The sequence below is a fragment of the Oxyura jamaicensis genome, chromosome 8 (assembly GCF_011077185.1).
Source record: "Oxyura jamaicensis isolate SHBP4307 breed ruddy duck chromosome 8, BPBGC_Ojam_1.0, whole genome shotgun sequence".
Lineage (NCBI taxonomy): Eukaryota > Metazoa > Chordata > Aves > Anseriformes > Anatidae > Oxyura > Oxyura jamaicensis.
Genome location: NC_048900.1, coordinates 1,382,005 through 1,400,546, shown reverse-complemented (window position 1 = coordinate 1,400,546; position 18,542 = coordinate 1,382,005). Strand labels below are relative to the sequence as shown.

Below are 18,542 nucleotides of genomic sequence, written 5' to 3'. Positions count from 1 at the left end.
AAACACTCTTCTTCTACACAGGAACTACCCGTGCAATAATATGCCAACTGCCTGGAATACCCCTGCTGTTCATTCTAATATAAGCAGCCTCCTGCTGAGCCAAAAGTGGAGCTCTGAGAATCCTTCACCTTCCTGCAAGTGCAGCACTCGCAAGAAACTCACCATGCTGCCAGAATGCCCCCCAGGAGCAGGAGGCCTCCCACCACCACAGGTAGTGTCCCTGTGCTGTGGATCTTTGTAGAAAAAGTTTCATGGTGAGAGCTGGAAAAGGGATTAGTATATACATTGCTTTTGGCTGTTATTCTAGAAAGTACTAAGCTAGAAAAAATGAATGTTTTTGTGCATGTGCCTGAAGATGAGTAATTCAATAACAATTGATGCTGTAAAGAGAGGAGATGAGATCTACATTCACACCTGTTCTGATTAATGAATAACCTTAGTTGTGTCCTTTATAAAATGTGTTTGCTCACTTGAAGAGGAAGGGAAAATTATAGCCTGTTATTATTTACATTTTTACATGCTTTTCTAACAATTTAAAGAAAACAGAACTGCAGCAACTCTCAGAGCAGTAGCTCACTGATTTACTGCCTCGTCATGCACACAGCTCAGCTTCAGTGTTCCTGTTTGCCAGGCTTGCACACATTAGCAAAAATGACTTTAGTAAAATACAGCTTTTATACTAATGGTACAAAGTTAATTGATATCTGAATCCAAATCCATTATGTGGACTCTTAAAAATACAGATTGTTTGTTTTGGTTTGCTATCACTATTTACAGAACAACAAAGCAGAGTTATATTATGAGGTTATATCATAATTTTATTCACAGCATCCAAAGTTATTTCTGATTTCCATGTAATCCCTGTCCAAAGGACACCCAAAGTTTAATTTTCCCAGTTGCGTACTAGTATATTTGTGAGGAAAATTTGATCTAAAACTTCCAATCCAAGTAGGATGCAAAATCAGTTTTTGTTGTTTGTGGGGATTCTAGTCCTCTAAGGGAGATTTATTTATTATAATAACATATTATCCAAGTTATTTTGCAAGATATGATTATTTTCTTTAACTTGTCATGAAGATACAGTTTATATTTCAGTCTTCAGGAAAGCAACAGTATGTAAATAACTGAGAAGCTTTTTTAAAGATGAATACCTCATTTAATGAAGGCACTAGGAGGATGCGATCTTCCTGTTAATTATCTAGAATAAAGACAGACACTCTGTGTCATCCAGTATTACCTCTCTGTGGACAAATGTAGGAACTTCTGGAAAGTTCATTAGTCTTCTTTTCTATATAGTAGCTCATGTTCAGGTTGCAAACCTTTCACTCTGAAAGCTTTATAAGCATATTCCACCCTAGGATGAACTCAACATGTTTCAGATTTTTGATGACTTCATTTGCATTACCAAAAAAAAGAATAATTTTTGTTCAGTGTATCTAATGTGCAATGAGTATGTTTGTACACACAATTTTTATTTCAACTTGCTACATCATGGAACAAAGTGAATACCTTATCTTCGCTAGGCCTTCAATTTATTTGAAAAGTCTCCTTTTATAGTGAAGAAAAAGCCTTGAGCAACCTTGGCCTTTGTAAATAACTCAGGCCAAGTTTCAGAGTGAGCTGCAAGTGTTTTGTGCCAGGCATTGCAAATTTCTGTGATTTCATTATTTCTTCTGAAATCTCAGTAAAGACATTTGGGCTAGAAAATGAACAACCCACTCTCGTTTCAGTGATACTATTAGCCTCAGCAATCACCCTGAACTGAAGCCGCTTTTACTGTTGTTTTCCTGACAAACAATAGGTGTAGATACTCTAAAGTTTACTGTGACTGATTGGGTTTTCCTTTCTTCACAGAGAGTGCAGCACAGCACAGAAATTCTTCAAGATCTGACCCACAGAAATATCTCAGATTTTCTGGTGAAAACATATCCTGTTTTGATAAAAGGAAGGTAGGCACGAGCCACTCTGTTTTTCACATGACATTTCATGCCTGTCCATGAATTTCTCATTTAACAGCGTAACACCTGATTTGTCACAGTATTGGGTAGACTTGAGCATCATGTCCATATTCCTGATTTAAGCATAGGACATACTTAAGGGAGTTAAATTATTTTTATTCTACCTATTTGTACAATTGAGTTCTCCTTTATTGGTAGAGCTAAGTTTCAATGTCAATGGCATGCTGTGCTAGCAGTAACAGTGTCAATGGTGAAAAAACTAGTGAACTGCAAAGATACTAGTTTGTGTCACTGAAGAACTGTAGCCACTAGTTTGTGTCACTGAAGAACTGTAGGACAATGTTGCATAGATGCATCTATCCTACTGTTAGCTCCTGGGCTTGTCTGAGAGTTGTGAATGTTCATTAGCTGTGCAGTGTCCATAGCCTATTATTTCTGATTTGGGCCTTGCTACCTTTTCCATTCCCAGCACAGTTCTTGATATTCCCATTGTATCAGCTATTTGCTGGCTACATTTTACATTTAACTGATTCCTCTTAGGACGTCAGAATTGCTTCAGATGCATATTTTAAAATCAGTTTGTTATGGATTTAGGATAGAGCCAGTATGTGTGACCTTAGAAATCTTCCTCATCTCTGTACATGAATTATGTCAGAAAATAAAAAATAAAAAAATAAAAAGCTACCTGTGGAAACTAAAGATTTGCAAAGCATGGGAATTCACCTTTAATTTCCATCTAAGTCTGACACTACTGTTGACTTTGGTTCAGTGCATTAGGAGACAGGATTCTCTTTGTCTTTTTCAGCTTGAAGAGCAAATACTGGGTCAATGAGCAAAGGTAAGAAACCAATTCACAGACTGTGGTGGTAACAATGAATTTCTGTTTAACCATGGGGCCTCACAATGTTTCTCTGAATGGACAAGAGGAATTGTGGCAGATAGCATAGAACAAAGAGATGACTGCAGTGTGAAATAGGTTGTGGGTCAGCAAGGGTTTTATAAAGACAAAGGGATTATATTTGTTTGGATTACCCCACAAGGGTGAAGGCAAGAGACATACAATGGAACTATAACAATTTTATTATCTACACGAGTTTGACTAACAGGATCTGAGTGATAGAAAGTTAAATGCAGCGCTACACTGTGCTCTATTTAGTGCTCTGATGCAGCTCTTTCAAAGAGCAGCAGAAAAAAATACGATCCCTCCAAAAAAAACACCTGGGGAAGATGTAAACTAGGCATCGATCTACCGTATACATGGCGATAGCAACTGCAACTCCTTGTCCCCACTCTGAACACATGCAGTAATTATAAAACAGATTCCACTATTTGCTTCATGCTCGCATAGGGACATCTAACCCCAAAGTGATGTCTACACCCGGAGATACTAAACTTAGAAAGATGACATTAGCTTGAAGAAAATACTTGGGTTTTTCATCAATAGAGGAATTCATTTCAAGAGTAGCAGCTAGATGACTGGCTTCCTTTAGGGAATATCTTCTTGGTCGTGTGCAAACATTACTTTCTATGGGATTAGATTTTGGTTCATGTCATTCAATAATATTTGTTATTATGGCGTTTTGGCTGGCACCAGCACTGCTGCATACCTGCTCCACCAGCTTCACTCAGGGCAGCTGAAGTTTTAACTGAGGTCCATGATGTCTTCAGTCCTCCATGTTGTCTGAACAGTTCTATGCCAGTTATCTCCATCTAAAGATTTTGAACTGTAGGAATGGCTGTTTTCTCCAAGTATTCTATATACATAATAATTTTCTGAGGATCCTGGCATGAACCCCTCATAAATTAATATAAAGGCATAATACAACTTGTTAGGAAAAGAGTGGAGATTGTTATAGATAAATTATACCCTGTATGTAATTTAAACTTATATTAGGGGATTTTTAGTATTTACATCACTGTACAGAGGGTCTGTGATACAAGTGGCTGATAATACTATTCTCTTTGTTAGATATGGAGGAATTTCTATAGGAGGAAAGCTCCCTGTCCTTCAAGTTTCTGGAGATGAAGTTGTCAGTTTTTTCAGTGATTTGTGCCGAATGATGAATGTGACAGGAGTAAGCAAGATTTTTTCATCTCTTTACTGAAGAATTGTTACAAAGCTGAAAACCTGCAGCACTGGAATTCTCCCAGACAGCTGATCTTTATCCTTTTTTATTTTAGGGACAAACTTCACTGGCTGCTGCTAAAGAATTTTCTAATTTCCTTAAATACATGGAAACTGAAGATAATATTAAGGTATTTGCTGGAAACTGTCTGAAAATTTACTTTGAGTGTGTTTTGAGATAGAGCTCAAATAGTGAGAATATTACTAGTGGCATTCTCAGATGCAAAAGGAGCTGAAATACTATATTTATTTTAAATAACACTGGATAAATTGTTAATGCAAAGTTATTTTAATGAGTGGTTTTTTTTGTTTGTTTGTTTTTTAACTCATATTCTTAGTACTTCTTGATGCCCTAAATACTTTTGAGTAAGACACATTCTGCTAAATTTTAAAATGTCTTCAAAATTCCTTTACAATGGCTGCCCACCCCTTTAAAGCACAGTATGTGAGCTCCTCCTGCTGGACTGTGCTTACAAATTCTTGGTGCTGGATTCTTTCCTGTTGACAATGCCCACCAAAGTGGGTAAAAGGCAGCCAAGTTTTCTCCTGCAGCTCAGGGTTATTAGTGAAAGCTTTTTAAATGAATCTATGCTTTCTGACTCTTTTAGGTGTGGTTTAACAATAAAGGCTGGCATGCTATGGTTAGTTTCCTAAATGTAGCCAACAATGCAATCCTTAGAGCTAACCTGCGGACTGGACAAGCTCCTGAGGAGTATGGGATCACTGTTGTAAACCATCCTCTGAACCTCACTAAGGAGCAACTCTCTGAGGTCACTGTGTAAGTCTGCCTGTGTTTTGCCACTGACTTTACCTACCCTCTCCTGGCAGTTTACCACGTCCAGTGGTATATGAAAATATTTAAAAAAATACACAGATCATAATCAAAAAAGGCATCAGAAATTGTTCCTAAGTAACTACAAGTAGGCAATAGTCAAAAACCTCTGTCCTGGTGCCAAGGACAGCATACAGGTAGATTTTCAATGGCATGTAGTAGGGTTGATGTATTCCTGAACTTCAAAGCCATAACTTCTTGAAAAAGACACTCATAAGAAGACATGGCTTCCCACTCATGTCTTCTATTAAGTTTAGAAGTCAGTGAAACTGGAAGCTTTTGCCTTAGCACAGAGTCAAGACCTGTGCTTCATCTCACTTTGCAACTTGCCTTTTTGAGTACCTTTTCTCCCAGCTCCCAGACTATTTCTGCTGGTGTGCCTTAATGTCTACTTTGCGACACACCATCCAGAAAAGGCTGTCAAACTGAGATAGGAGATGAACTGTTCCAGAGAATGAAGGAAATTATTAAAAAGGAAAGGAAAATAGGAAAAAAAAAAAAAAAAAAAAAAAGAACTGAATGGTGCCATAAACAGCCCCATTTGTTAGCTGCTGTCCAGTTGTCCAGTGTGATATAGCAAGATACACAAGCACATTTTGAAATTGGAAAAGTCTTCTACTTCAAAATAACCTTGCTACTTTTAGATCTTAACATTTTTACCAGCTTTCCTAAATGCTAATGTAGTGCTGTGTTGCATCCATTCCCTTGCTCACAGTCTCTTCTTGTGCTTTGTTGCAGGCTGACCACTTCAGTGGATGCTCTTGTTGCCATCTGTGTGATTTTTGCCATGTCCTTTATCCCAGCCAGTTTTGTTTTATACCTGATTCAAGAACGTGTGACGAAAGCCAAACATCTCCAGTTTGTCAGTGGTGTGAGCCCTGCTATCTACTGGCTAACTAACTTCATGTGGGACATAGTGAGTAACTTCTGGTCTGATTTCATAGCCAGCAATTATTGCTGGGTTTGCGTTAACTGGAGACTGATCAGTGAATTGAGTGAAGGTGATTCTGAGCACTGCAAAGTACTCATTTCTTGAAGTTCTTTCTCAGAGTTTGTGCTAAGAATCTGACCTCTCCTAAGTAATGTCAGATGTAGAAATTGTCAGGTGCACAGCATTGAACTAATGGGAGGGTCGTAATCTGAGGATTTCCAGTCCTTAAAACTGAATGTGTAATCAAGTAAAACCTGCCGTAGCAGGGGAGAGCACTGCTGCCTGAAGCTAGTTACAACCATCTGTGACCCTGTCCTCAACAAGAAACTTAACGAGTGTCAAGATATTCAAAATAGCTAAGTGGGAGGTTCATGGGCTGCTGAAACAATAGCTGGAGGCCAGAAAAAGATCTCCAGGGTGTCTATTCGTTTAGCCCACTTAATCATGTTCACTGTGTTATGCCAAAAGGATTTAGAGCACAGGTCCAAGCTTGCTTAGACAAGGCTCAGCTATCCTCTCATTACTCTTCAGGCCATTCTGTCACGAAGAAACAAATTATTTGCCTTGTTAAAGCACAGCAAGGATCTTGTTTTGTGGTTATGCCGGCTCAAGGGCTTGTTTGATAAGAAAAGCATGAACATGGAGTAGAAAAAACAATAAAAATAAAAAATAAAAAAATTTAAAAGCCCCAAACGTTGGGTGTTTCAGAAGGTGCTTTTTCATGAGAAGGTAAAGCAAAACATTAATATATTAAATAAGGGAAAAGAATCAGATCTCTGAGTTCCTGTACCCTGCTGGTCACAGCAGCCTCCCATCAGCTTCACTGCTTCACTGCCAGGAATTCTGCTTGGCCATGGCCCTTGACAGCATGGTGCAAAGGTATTAACTGGGGTTAGCAGTTCTGTGAAATGCCGCTCTGCATGAGGAGCTCTGTGCATTGCAGTGGACCTGCACTACTAATGCTGAACAGAGAAACTGAATAGAGCAGCGGCCAAGCGTTATTCACTTTGGCCTCCTTCCAGTAATGTGGCTCAGATAACTAGCTCTTTCCTTCCTATACATAACCTTTGTATCACCAAAAACTGCATTTCCTTGTATACTCACTGCCTCTTCCTGTGGGCAACCTGCCAGCAGGACCATGAAACAGTCAGTTCCAAGCCATAACCTAAGAAACAACAATATGTTATAATTTTAATGAACAGTCCGATAAAAGACGCCTCAGAAAAATATCAAATGCTGCCAGAAATCCATTGAGTCAAAACCTTGAGTCTAGCTCATAAATTTGTGTTCCTCAGTACAAAATCCTTTGGGAGTATTGTTTAGGATCTAGATAGGTTTGCAGCCCTTCTCTGGTCTTACACACTGATCTTCACCTTGTGATGTGGCAGGTGAATTATGCAGTGAGTGCTGGACTGGTTGTGGTTATATTTGCTGGATTCAAGAAGAAAGCATACACTTCTCCAACTAACCTCCCCGTGCTTGTTGCTTTGCTGCTTCTGTATGGGTGAGTGTTCAGGATTATTCCTGCACGTGGAGGCCTGTATTTCACATGAAATTATTTCACATTGTTGAGCTTGGTGCTTAGTGAAATCCAGCTTCAAAGAATAAAACTAAGTTGGTACAATGCAGGTTAGAGCTGTATTCTGTTCCTAATTCAGGTTGGTTACACTCTTTGTCCAGCCACATGCTGTAAAGATTTTGTCACTACTTCACAGAAATTTTCACCATTGAATGTTGAAATTTTATCACTCCTCACTCCCACCTGCTACTGCACAGAAGATTTTTCTTAAATACATTCTCACAGAGGCACAACCAGTGTCACTCTTTGGCTTGGCTTTGGCCAGTGTTGAGTCCCTTTTGGAGCTGGCTGGAACTGTCTCTTCTCTAACGTGGGGCAGCTCCTGGACTCTTCTCACAGAGGCCACCCCTGCAGCCCTCCCGCTGCACATATATCTAATACATCGTCTAATTTACCTTGACACGTAAATCTAATACGTCATCTCATTCCTTTATGATATGCACACTGTGTAGGATTTTAATGGTCATTTATTTGCCTCATTGACAGCCAACACTAAAATATCATGCAGTGTTTTACCCAAGGGCAAAGAGAATTGAGTCTTCAGCAAATATTTTTTTTTCTTCAAATGAACATTTGTGTTGGCAAAATAGCCTTTTATAAGGAGGACTGGAATTCACTTCCTCTCATTTAATTAGTTATCATATGTCTTTATATATAAAAGAATATTCCTACTAGCTTTGTAGTGGGAGTTAATTTAGAGAAAAAAATCTAGAAAAAAAAAAAAAAAACTTCTTTAACTCTGGAGTTAAAAAAGAAATAAAGGTTTTTGTATCATCCTATGTATATCACAAATAAAATCTAAGAGGCCACAGATGTTTTCTGGACAGACTATCTTTAATTTATATCATAATATTTCTATATTTTACATGCAGATGGGCAGTAATTCCCATGATGTACCCTGCTTCTTCTTTCTTCAGCGTCCCTAGCACTGCTTATGTTGCATTGTCTTGTATTAATCTCTTTGTGGGGATCAACAGCAGTGCCGTTACATTCATCCTGGAGCTATTTGAAAATAACCCAGTAAGTAATGTTTTTGTTGTGACCTGGTTTTAAAAAGCTGTTAAAAGGATGTCCAAGCATAGCCATCTCTAACTGTCTTTCTCTATCTTGCCATTATTCTGGCAGTAAATAAGCGAGTGGAGAACTTGCTCTGTTACTGCAGGGACAGGTGAGCAGAGTAAACCATGGAAGCAAACCTCAGGGTTTGGTATCTTGGCTGCTGTTGGTATCTTGGGCTACCAACCATCCACGTACATGAGGAATGACATAGCTGACTGCCAGCCAATTACCTATCATTACCAATAGTATGTTTTACGACACCCTGTGCTGATAAAATCATTGTTCTTTGGTGGGAAGGAAAAACAGATACTGATTCAACTGGAGTCATGGTTTCAAGGGCCAACTTTACAATACTTAATGTCTGTGGGACAACAGGCCAGTATTGTTACTTTTGACAATATGTCTCCATTGCAGACATTGTGTCTCCAGAGAGATAACTGTCCTTCTCTGGATTCAGTGGTGGTGCAGCTAGATTGTTGCAGGTAGTTACAATGCATTGGGTATCTCCACCTTTCACCAAAGTCTGCTGTGTAGTTATGCCCAGGCACTGGTAGTTTTCAAAATTATGACAGCCCTGATCATGGAAATATTCCAGCTATAAATAAAGCTATTACGATAGAAAAGTACCACTCTTACTTCTTGCTCACAGTTCTTGTTTGCAATAGCTGACACCAGAACGGCATGTTGCCTCTGCTACATAGACAAATATTTCATTACAACTATTAATTTCTCTTCTCAGTGACAATTTTTCACAAGCACCTTGATGGTGCAGTGTATGCCAGCATCCTGCCATGCTGCAGATAAACATAGAACGTCCAGTTTCTCTGACATGAAAAATAACTTTTCATTCATTTTGCTATGTTTTAAGTCTTGTTTCAACTGCTTATGATGTTCTTTCTGTTCCTTATAGACTTTGCTAAAATTTAATAAAACATTGAAAAATGTGCTGATTGTCTTCCCACACTTTTGCCTGGGCCGTGGACTCATTGACTTGGCCATAAACCAAGCTGTGAGTGAAGTTTATGCCAGGTTTGGTAAGTAAGAGCCAATAACCAACAAGGTGTATCAATTTTACCTGGTCTGACCTTGGGTGAGATGTTTCAAAGGGTTGTTTTGGAAAACTAGAGTCTGTTTCTGAACTCCTCCCCTTTCACATGATCAGGTAAATGAGTATAAAAGCTCAGCCTCCCTGAAGGAATCACTGCTGCCAGAACTTTAGGGCCTGAGCAGTGGTCTGTATTGGAAATTAAACTATTTGCTCAGTGCCAGACTGAGGTGTCTTTCGATCAGTTGTCCTTAAGTCCCTAGATTATCACAGCTAGGATATATAATTTCATTTTGTTTGAATATTTTGGTGGCCCTCATGTTAATGGGGGCATGATCTTGGGATGTGGCAGTTTTTGTTATCAAACTTCTTGTTAAAAGAAAGCATAGAGGTAAAGCAAAACTTCTTTTTTCTTTTCTTTTCTTTTCTTTTCTTTTCTTTTCTTTTCTTTTCTTTTCTTTTCTTTTCTTTTCTTTTCTTTTCTTTTCGTCTCCTTTTCTTTTCGTCTCCTTTTCTTTTCGTCTCCTTTTCTTTTCGTCTCCTTTTCTTTTCGTCTCTTTTCTTTTCGTCTCTTTTCTTTTCGTCTCTTTTCGTCTCTTTTCTTTTCGTCTCTTTTCTTTTCGTCTCTTTTCTTTTCGTCTCTTTTCGTCTCTTTTTGTCTCTTTTCGTCTCGTCTCTCTTTTCGTCTCGTCTCTTTTCGTCTCTTTTCTTTTCCAGAAAATGTCTTTCGTATAATCCATACAAATTTAATGCTATGAAATCCAAATAAGAGCATATTCAGAGAGCTTATATTCATTTTTGCTCCCATGCAGCAGCTGAGCTTGGGGTGAAGTTTCTTAAGAATCTGTATTTATAATGCACTGGAAAAGGGCAGACATTGCCTGGTCATGATCAAATAAAGATTTTCATTCTAAACCATTATGCTTACACCTTTTGCTCTGATGTGCACTCTTTTTTTCAGCAGTATTTCATCTTGCTTTCTGGTGCCCTCTCCCTCCATAGGTGAGGAGCATGTTTCCAATCCTTTTCAGTGGGACTTTGTTGGAAAGAACCTGGTTGCCATGGCTGTTCAAGGAGTTGCATTCTTCATTCTGAATCTCCTTATGCAGCACCGTTTATTCTCCTCAAGATGGTATGTCTTTCTTTCTTTCTTTCCTTTTCTCTGAATTTATCGCAGCTTTTATAGCTTTATTCTATTTACTTATCTGATTTCATCTTAACTTGTTGCTAGTCTCTTTATCCGCATTGTTTTCATGGGATTTAAGAACATATTTATATAGCTTATTGAAGAAATTAGTTTTCTTGAACTAGGACTTCAGTGTAAATTAGGACGCTTAGGACACTAACGGTGAGATGATAAAATGACTTGGAAAGCTTGTAGTTTCCTAAGTAATGGCACGAAGTACTAGCCTGATATGCCAAGACTAGAATTCTAGTCCATTGCATAGGACAGTCACAGCCTGGGCGCTCTATTCAAACTTCCCTTCTCTGCTTTACAGACCTCTCTGTTTCAGTGAAAGCAGCTGCCTTCCAGCTGTGAGTGGGCTGTTCGTTGCTGTTGCAGATTGCCAACAAGACTACTAGTTGGTAATTCTGAAAATACTGCCTTACTGGGAAGGCTGCTCAGAAGATAGGTAGAAGGTTATCTATCAGTAGATACTGAAGAGCTGCCAAACAGTGAAAGCTGTTGCTTAGAGGCGGGTTGTCGTATCAGTGACTGGCAACATCATGCTCGTTTGAGCAAGCAATTTAATCCCTTTTCAGTATTTAGAGCTTAACTTTCAAAGGTCAGGGATTCTCCCAACCGCAGGAACGCTCCAGCCAATGTCACAAGTTTTCTGCTTCCACCAGTCACACTTTTGGCAATCGAGTAACTGTTGTTTCACACTGCTATTGTAACTGCACTCAGGGCAACTCACTGTTTCTGCATTCAATCATCTGTTTTTTTTTTCAGGTTTGCTGAGACTACCAAATCACCTGTTATTGATGAAGATGAGGATGTTGCAGAAGAAAGAAAAAGAATTATGAATGGAGGGAAAAAAACAGATATCTTAGAATTACAAGAACTGACCAAGGTACAATTTGAGAAGAATGAAATATATGAACCCAGTGTAAGCTGATTCTCATAGAATGTATTTCAACAGTGGATTCAGATGGTAATGTTTTCAAAATCAAGCTTGTACCTTGGAAAATAATGAACGTTTTAGAAGTCAGGGATTTATATGTTATTTGGCTATTTCCTTTTATTAGAAAACAAACCAGAAAATCCAGCAAGAATATTGAACCCCCCTCCCTCCCCCAACACACACACACACTCCTTTTCTTGAAGTATTTTACCTCACATCATCCAACTTGAATTATATATTGATTGTCCATTTCTAATACTAGTCTTTTCTTCTGCATTGCTGTTTTTCCATAGGTGAATTTCAGTCTCAAGTTCACCATTTAGTTCCTTTCACATTTAGGGCTATAGTTATTGCTAATGTATCTTATTTCAAGGCGGTGAAGGCATATAATTGTTGCTATCAGAATACATGCAAGCCTGAGCTACAAAAATAAAAAGGCTGCACACATTGTTGGGATCTCAAGAATAGAGAACTGGAGTATCATTCTCCAGATCTTGCTGTATCATTCCAATTTGTTTGGTATGTCAGAGATACTTTGCCCCAGCAAAGCATCAGGTCTGCTGCTTAGCACTAAAGATATGAAGTAAAAGGGTGCATGAAGGAAACTTGGAATTTTTAGGGGTTATTACAAATGTATTTAATGTAAATAAATGTCTGACTTGGTAGAATGTTTACTCTTTCTTTCCAAAATTTTGTCTTTTACTTTTGTCTTGGTTCTAAAGTTGCCTCATTCCAACAGCATTAAACCAAAAAAAAAAAAAAATCAGAAAATTTTCTTTACTGCAAAAGTCCTGAAATACATATATTTTTTTCTGTCATTTTAGATTTATGCAGGTAGGCACAAGCCGGCAGTGGACAGGCTCTGTGTTGGCATCCGTCCTGGAGAGGTAGGTTGTTCAACAGCACTAGATAACTCATTCCATGGATTAGTTCAAATTGCATGCCCTTGTTGATTTATAAGCTGGAAATACTAAAAAATGTGACACACTTTATAATTCAGTGCTTTGGTCTTTTGGGAGTCAATGGTGCTGGCAAAACAACAACATTCAAAATGCTGACTGGAGATACTGATGTGACATCTGGAGATGCTATAGTGGCTGGCAATAGGTAAGTACCTTAAAGAAACAAAACGGTGACAGTTCATTTACCATGACAGACTCCTAGTCTCAATGACCCAGTAGCTCCCTTCCAGTTTTATGGGACTGAGAGAGACCATACTAACAGCTTTAACACTGTGTTGTAAAATCTGGGGGTAAGTTATACTAATGCTAGCAGTGCAACTAGCCAATCAGATCTAATGGCGAGAGCTTCCAAACATAAGATAACATATCCAAGAGAGCATTTTGATTTGAGCTTTGGAACTTTTCTCTGTTTTAGCTGCTTTGTTTAAACAGGGCTGGCATAATGCCGTAACAAGTCGTCACTACATCGTGATTCAATATTTATGTAAATTCAGTTCCAGGTTGTGCATCTTGGTTCTTTAGGTGTAGTGGGGGTTTGACTCTTTGATGTGATTTGAATAAACAGCTGTTTTGTGGCCAGGACATGATTCTGGGCAACCTGCAGCATTTGACCTTGCTTGAGCAGGGTGGATGGACAAAGACGATGTCCAGAGGTTCATTCCAACCTCAGTCATTCTGTGATTCTGTATTTCTCTCATCTTCTCCCATTGCTACTACCAGCAAACATTGTTAGCTTCATATCTTGCATGTCTGTTCCCAGTGACCACAATCTGAGATGAAATTTCCTAATTTTTAAATCTCAAAATAAACACCATTTGTAAAAAGTAAAATGTGTTGAGAACTTCTCTTTAAGTTGGCCTATACTTACACAGAAAGTGGATTTGCACTCTTAACCAGAGCTTAGCTGGCTTAGATGAGAATGAATTACTTGCTACACTGTACAAACATTTTAGTAGATTCTTGTACTGGGGAGAGTTCATTTTCCTCTTAGAAAAGTTGCCCCAGAAAAGAAAGATTTTATTCAAACTGTCCATTTCTATCTTAAATCTAGTGTTACAGGTGTAAGATTTTTTTCTTTGTTTCTCCAGTATATTGACTGACATTTCTAGTGTCCATCAAAACATGGGATACTGTCCTCAGTTTGATGCCCTTGATGACCTGCTCACAGGACGAGAACATCTGTATTTATATGCACGCCTGCGAGGGGTTCCAGCAGAGGAAATCAAGAGGGTAAAGCATCTCACTTTTGACTTGTATGTAGTTACAGTGAATGTTTGTGATGATTCACCTCATGCCAAAGTCCAAAGTTTCCAAGGTGGGCTTGCTTTTCTCTGCGTTGAAGTCCTCGGAGTGGTTCTTGTTATTTGGAGAATGTACAAGAATGCACAGTCAAATCCAGGTTCATAGGCATTAATGGTACTTGCAAAACTGTGGAGCCAGCTCTGGAAGGCTAAGGATGCAACTGCTGTGACTCAGAACTGGTATGGTTACTGTTTTGTTATTTTATTTGAAGTTGTTTATGAGGAAAAAAAAAAAAAAAAAAAAAAAACATGAAGATTGCAGAACAAAATAATGTACATTCTTGCACAAATAGGAAGTCTACAGCTAAGGCTGGGTTACAGCTTTGCTTCAAGGAATTAGAATCCCCCTCATCATATCATCATAATATATATATTTTTTTTGACTCCACTGCTCCAGTACTAAAACAAATGTGCCAAAACCCAGGGGTTTGCCAGAAGAGGGATGCATCAGCAATCCAGTCTGCTGTGTATTAGCTGCCGTGTGAGGAAAAAGATGTTCTTTCTCATAGGTTGCAGAATGGGGCATCCAGAAGCTGGGACTTCCCATGTACGCAGACCAGCTGGCTGGTACCTACAGTGGTGGCAACAAGCGCAAGCTCTCCACTGCCATTGCACTCATAGGCTGCCCACCACTCATCTTGCTGGTAAGTGTCATGGTAGCATAGCTCTGTGATAGCTCAATATGACATTTCATAAAACTACATGCTAAAGAGCTACAAGGATGTTAATGATTGTTCTTGCAAGCTCCTTTCTGCCTCAACTTACATCTACTTCCGTGTAAACTTGAGTTCTTTCATTTCAGGGGTAGACTGGGATGCATTGTGAGATTCTGTTTCAAATGGAACCTAAGTTATGGAAGAAAGGTCTTCAGTAAAGAATGGCTTGAGATAAAATCTATAACCTAGACAAATCTGAATTTAAATCCATGTTTGGATTTGGATTTCAGTCCGCCTTTTCTTGTCAGAGTAGAACCAGTCATGTAAAAAACGGATCTTATGACATATACATTGCTGCTTTTTCCAGCAGAACAGAGTTGCCCTTTTGCAACATTTAATATCTTTGGAATGAACTATAAATTTTTTGAATAAACTATACAAATGCTGAAACACAGTCCTCATCAACTAACATAAATTATCAGATAATTGCATATCTCAAGGGTAATTTTAAATGCAATCGATACAAAAATTCTTTATTTAGATTATACTATACCACCTAAATCCATAGGCTATAGAGAAACATTAATAACTGCTCACTAGTTAATAGCTTAATAGTTCCTTCACCTATTTAATATGCCTTTACACGTATTCTGCCTGAACATAATAAGCAGCCAGATGATGTTTTCTCACAATATATTTTATTTATTTATTTATTTTCAGCTGGTTTAAATCATGGTGGCTTCACAAGCTTCTTGGGTTGCAAAATGTCCTGTTTCTGAAAGAAAGAAGGTTCCTTTTAAAGCCAGACTTGACACAGTTTGATGCAGCTGCTACTACATCACGTTCTTTTCTTTTATTTTTATTTTAGGGCCTAAATGTTTTGCTAATGGGGTATCACGAGGCTTACATTTTTTATAGCTAAGCCTCCAGACTGTGGAATGCCTTTGTTAGAACATTCAGTGTTCCTTTCCCTGTAGCTGTGCCCTACACAGACAGCACTGTACTCTTACGCATGATTTCTTTTATTTGTTTCCTTACAGCTTTGTGCCAAGAAAGCTTAGTATTCGTTCACTTACATATTTCTCAAGGCATTTGTGCTTTCTCAAGGTACAGATTTCAGTAGGGGAGTAGCTATATCAGCTATATGCTAATTCCCAAACGTGCAACAGATTGATTCCAATGGTTTACTTTTAAATGATTTTTTTTTTACCTGCTTTTCTTAAACTGGCTGTCTCAACATTTCCCTTCCAGGATGAACCAACTACTGGAATGGACCCTCATTCCCGGCGCCTCCTGTGGGACTCTATTGTCAGCGTGCTCAGAGATGGACGAGCTGTGGTTCTAACTTCACACAGGTATAGAGCTGGGATTCAGAATGCCCAAGAAGCTGACGTTCATCTGCTGGCTTTTATCTCAAATATATTTTCTCTGTTCTGAAAGTATGGAGGAATGTGAAGCTCTCTGTACTCGTCTAGCCATCATGGTAAAAGGTACCTTCAAGTGCCTGGGCACAATTCAGCAGCTAAAATACAAGTAAGTTGAATATATTATGGTGGTTTTTATGGGAAAACTTAGTACATGTGACATGAACTGTTGTTAATACAGCAAACCAATCTGAAGAGCTGTTGTTTGAACAGACCAATTTCTGGGTGTAACTCTATGGTATTCTAGATGATTTAGGCAGACCTTGTTTTCAACTCCGCTATGCTACAAGCCACTTCTGCAGGACAAACACAGAGCTTCCTACAAAGCTAGATCTAAGGCATAATTTTTCAGATATTGTTATTGCTTTCATAGCTGCTGAAAATGATTTTTTTCCCTGAATAACGAAATGATCTCCTCATCCAATTCCCAAACCCATATGTGCTTCCCAGGTTTGGAGATGGCTACATTGTCACTCTGAAAATCAAAGCTCCAAAGGCAGGGCTGCCTCCAGATCCTAGTCGTGCTGAGCAATTCATACGCATAAACTTCCCAGGGAGTTTACAGAGAGAGAAACACTACAACATGCTGCAGTACCAGATTTGCTCGTCCTCTCTGGCTAAGATTTTTCGATTAATAATCTCCAATAAGGAAAACTTGCATATTGAAGAATACTCTGTCTCTCAAACAACTTTAGATCAGGTGAGTAAAAAAAAATAAAGCATCCATGAGAAAGCCTATTATGCGATGCAATGAAGGAGGTGTCCAAACAACTGAAGGACCAAACTGCTTAGAGAATTCTCTCACATCTCCTTCTCAGACAATTTCCCAGACTCCTTATCAAGGAAGGTGGATCAGGTATGAAATCTGAAACTAATTCCCTGTGTAAATAGGTGCCAGTTGAATGCTGGTGAGACAGCATTTCCCAGATGCTAGAGTTCCCACAACCCATTCCTTCAGGAGCAAGGTAAGCTAGTCATAATGAGGCTTTTTGAGCTAGGAATGATCTAATACTTCTTTCCATTTCATTTTAAGTAAGAGATTTGGACTATGTTGTGTCAGAGATGCTGATAGAGGGATGTGGTATTTAGTTAAATGTTTTTATGTCTCATTATGGTTATTATGCCAGAGCAATATACTGGAATCCAGTGTCTCAGTTCAATACATCTCTGGATTCCCTTTTCTGTATCTTCCCTGCAGAGATGCCAATGTACAGAGACTCACCTCAGTTATGAGGTGATAACATTTTCTGCTTTCCTCACACAGATTTTTGTGAACTTTGCTAAGCAGCAGATGGAGGATGAGGAAATTCCTTTGCATCCCCGTGCAGCTGGAGCCAGTCGAGAAGCGAAGGTGTCCCCTGCTTTGCATCAGCAAGCAGTTGCATAGACTATTCCTACAGTCACTAGCACTTAGTGTGCCATACCAGAGCAGTAAAAAGTAAAACAAGACTCCTAGGCTCAGTATTATCCTGATTTTTCATACCTTTCCAAGAACTGTGCTCGCAACTCCCTAGCAACAGCAAACTTCTGCTACTCTACCAGGAACAGTGCATACAGCGCGTGCTCAAAGTGTTGAAGTAAAGGCTGATACTTGGTTCTACAACGAAATCTTCTAACGTAAAGTTCATTTAAGATACAAGAAGAGAAGTCACATTCCTCCTTGTTGACATGTAAAGAGCATTAAAACCAGTTTCTCTATCTGGCCCTTTCAGGCTGATAGGTTTTTCTCATTTAACTTGTTTTTCATTCTTGGCAATGGAAATAGACAGTTGTCTCAGCAAAAATGAGAAGAAATCGTTAAGATCTCAGACCCAGGCAAGAATTTGCTTAAAAGAAAACATCTTAATGAAAATTATTTCATACCCACTCATCTTCAAGTTCAGAAATAGAAACAGAATATCAAATTGGGGTTTAAAGAAAACAGAGTATGTGCAAATTGGCCCAAAGTTCAGTTTTATCATGGAGGCTTGGAAAAACATCTTTGTTACTGAACAAGATCAAACTTTTCTTCTTTCCTGTGACCTGGACCTCAAGTGGGAGTGTAGTGTGAGTAGGGTATGTGTTTTGTCCGTGTTCAGGAGAATTTCACCAGCTTGTACTCCACACTGCACTCGGTGGGAAATCATTTGACATTTAGCTCTTTTGTCTGGTTCACAGTTAAACTAGTGGAAAATAACAGTACTTAAAACAAATTCATAATGATGTATTGCTTCAGTTATCTAAGAAATCATTTCATTTCCAAGAAATCTCCAAGATGTGATACAGAAATAAAATTTGGGTCATGTTTTTTTTATTATTATTTTTTTTTCTTCAGTTTATCTTCTTATTTAATGAAAGTACATTCTTGCTTTGTGCTTTACAAAATATTATGAAACTTTGCCAACCAGCTGTAGTCTTCCTCTTTCGCCGTAATTATTTCAACTGAATTCAATGTAAAGGCTAGAATTTATTGCATATTTCACCCTTACAAATAGCTGCAAATCTTTCTATACATCCATTATAAATAAATTAATCATAAAACAAAACAGTATCTATGCATTCTCT

At 38.5% G+C, this 18,542-nt stretch overlaps 1 protein-coding gene across 9 annotated transcripts in view; it reads left to right on the top strand.

Moving 5' to 3' along the window:
* Nucleotides 1-18,523, top strand: part of ABCA4 (ATP binding cassette subfamily A member 4) — a 78,485-nt gene extending 59,962 nt beyond the window's left edge. For 8 of the 9 annotated variants that reach the window (XM_035333873.1, XM_035333872.1, XM_035333870.1 and 5 more), the window contains 20 exons: nt 22-211; nt 1,855-1,949; nt 2,764-2,796; nt 3,928-4,033; nt 4,140-4,214; nt 4,692-4,861; nt 5,654-5,831; nt 7,235-7,350; nt 8,298-8,445; nt 9,395-9,518; nt 10,532-10,661; nt 11,484-11,604; nt 12,480-12,542; nt 12,656-12,762; nt 13,706-13,847; nt 14,428-14,562; nt 15,826-15,929; nt 16,015-16,107; nt 16,449-16,698; nt 17,263-18,523. In XM_035333873.1, the coding sequence (XP_035189764.1) occupies nt 22-211; nt 1,855-1,949; nt 2,764-2,796; nt 3,928-4,033; nt 4,140-4,214; nt 4,692-4,861; nt 5,654-5,831; nt 7,235-7,350; nt 8,298-8,445; nt 9,395-9,518; nt 10,532-10,661; nt 11,484-11,604; nt 12,480-12,542; nt 12,656-12,762; nt 13,706-13,847; nt 14,428-14,562; nt 15,826-15,929; nt 16,015-16,107; nt 16,449-16,698; nt 17,263-17,385 (2,503 nt within the window). In that variant the 3' untranslated portion in view covers nt 17,386-18,523. Of the gene's footprint in view, nt 1-21; nt 212-1,854; nt 1,950-2,763; nt 2,797-3,927; nt 4,034-4,139; nt 4,215-4,691; nt 4,862-5,653; nt 5,832-7,234; nt 7,351-8,297; nt 8,446-9,394; nt 9,519-10,531; nt 10,662-11,483; nt 11,605-12,479; nt 12,543-12,655; nt 12,763-13,197; nt 13,422-13,705; nt 13,848-14,427; nt 14,563-15,825; nt 15,930-16,014; nt 16,108-16,448; nt 16,699-17,262 lie in introns of those variants that run through there. The other variant, XM_035333879.1, reaches the window with a different exon arrangement.
* The last annotated feature ends 19 nt before the right edge of the window (nt 18,524-18,542 follow it).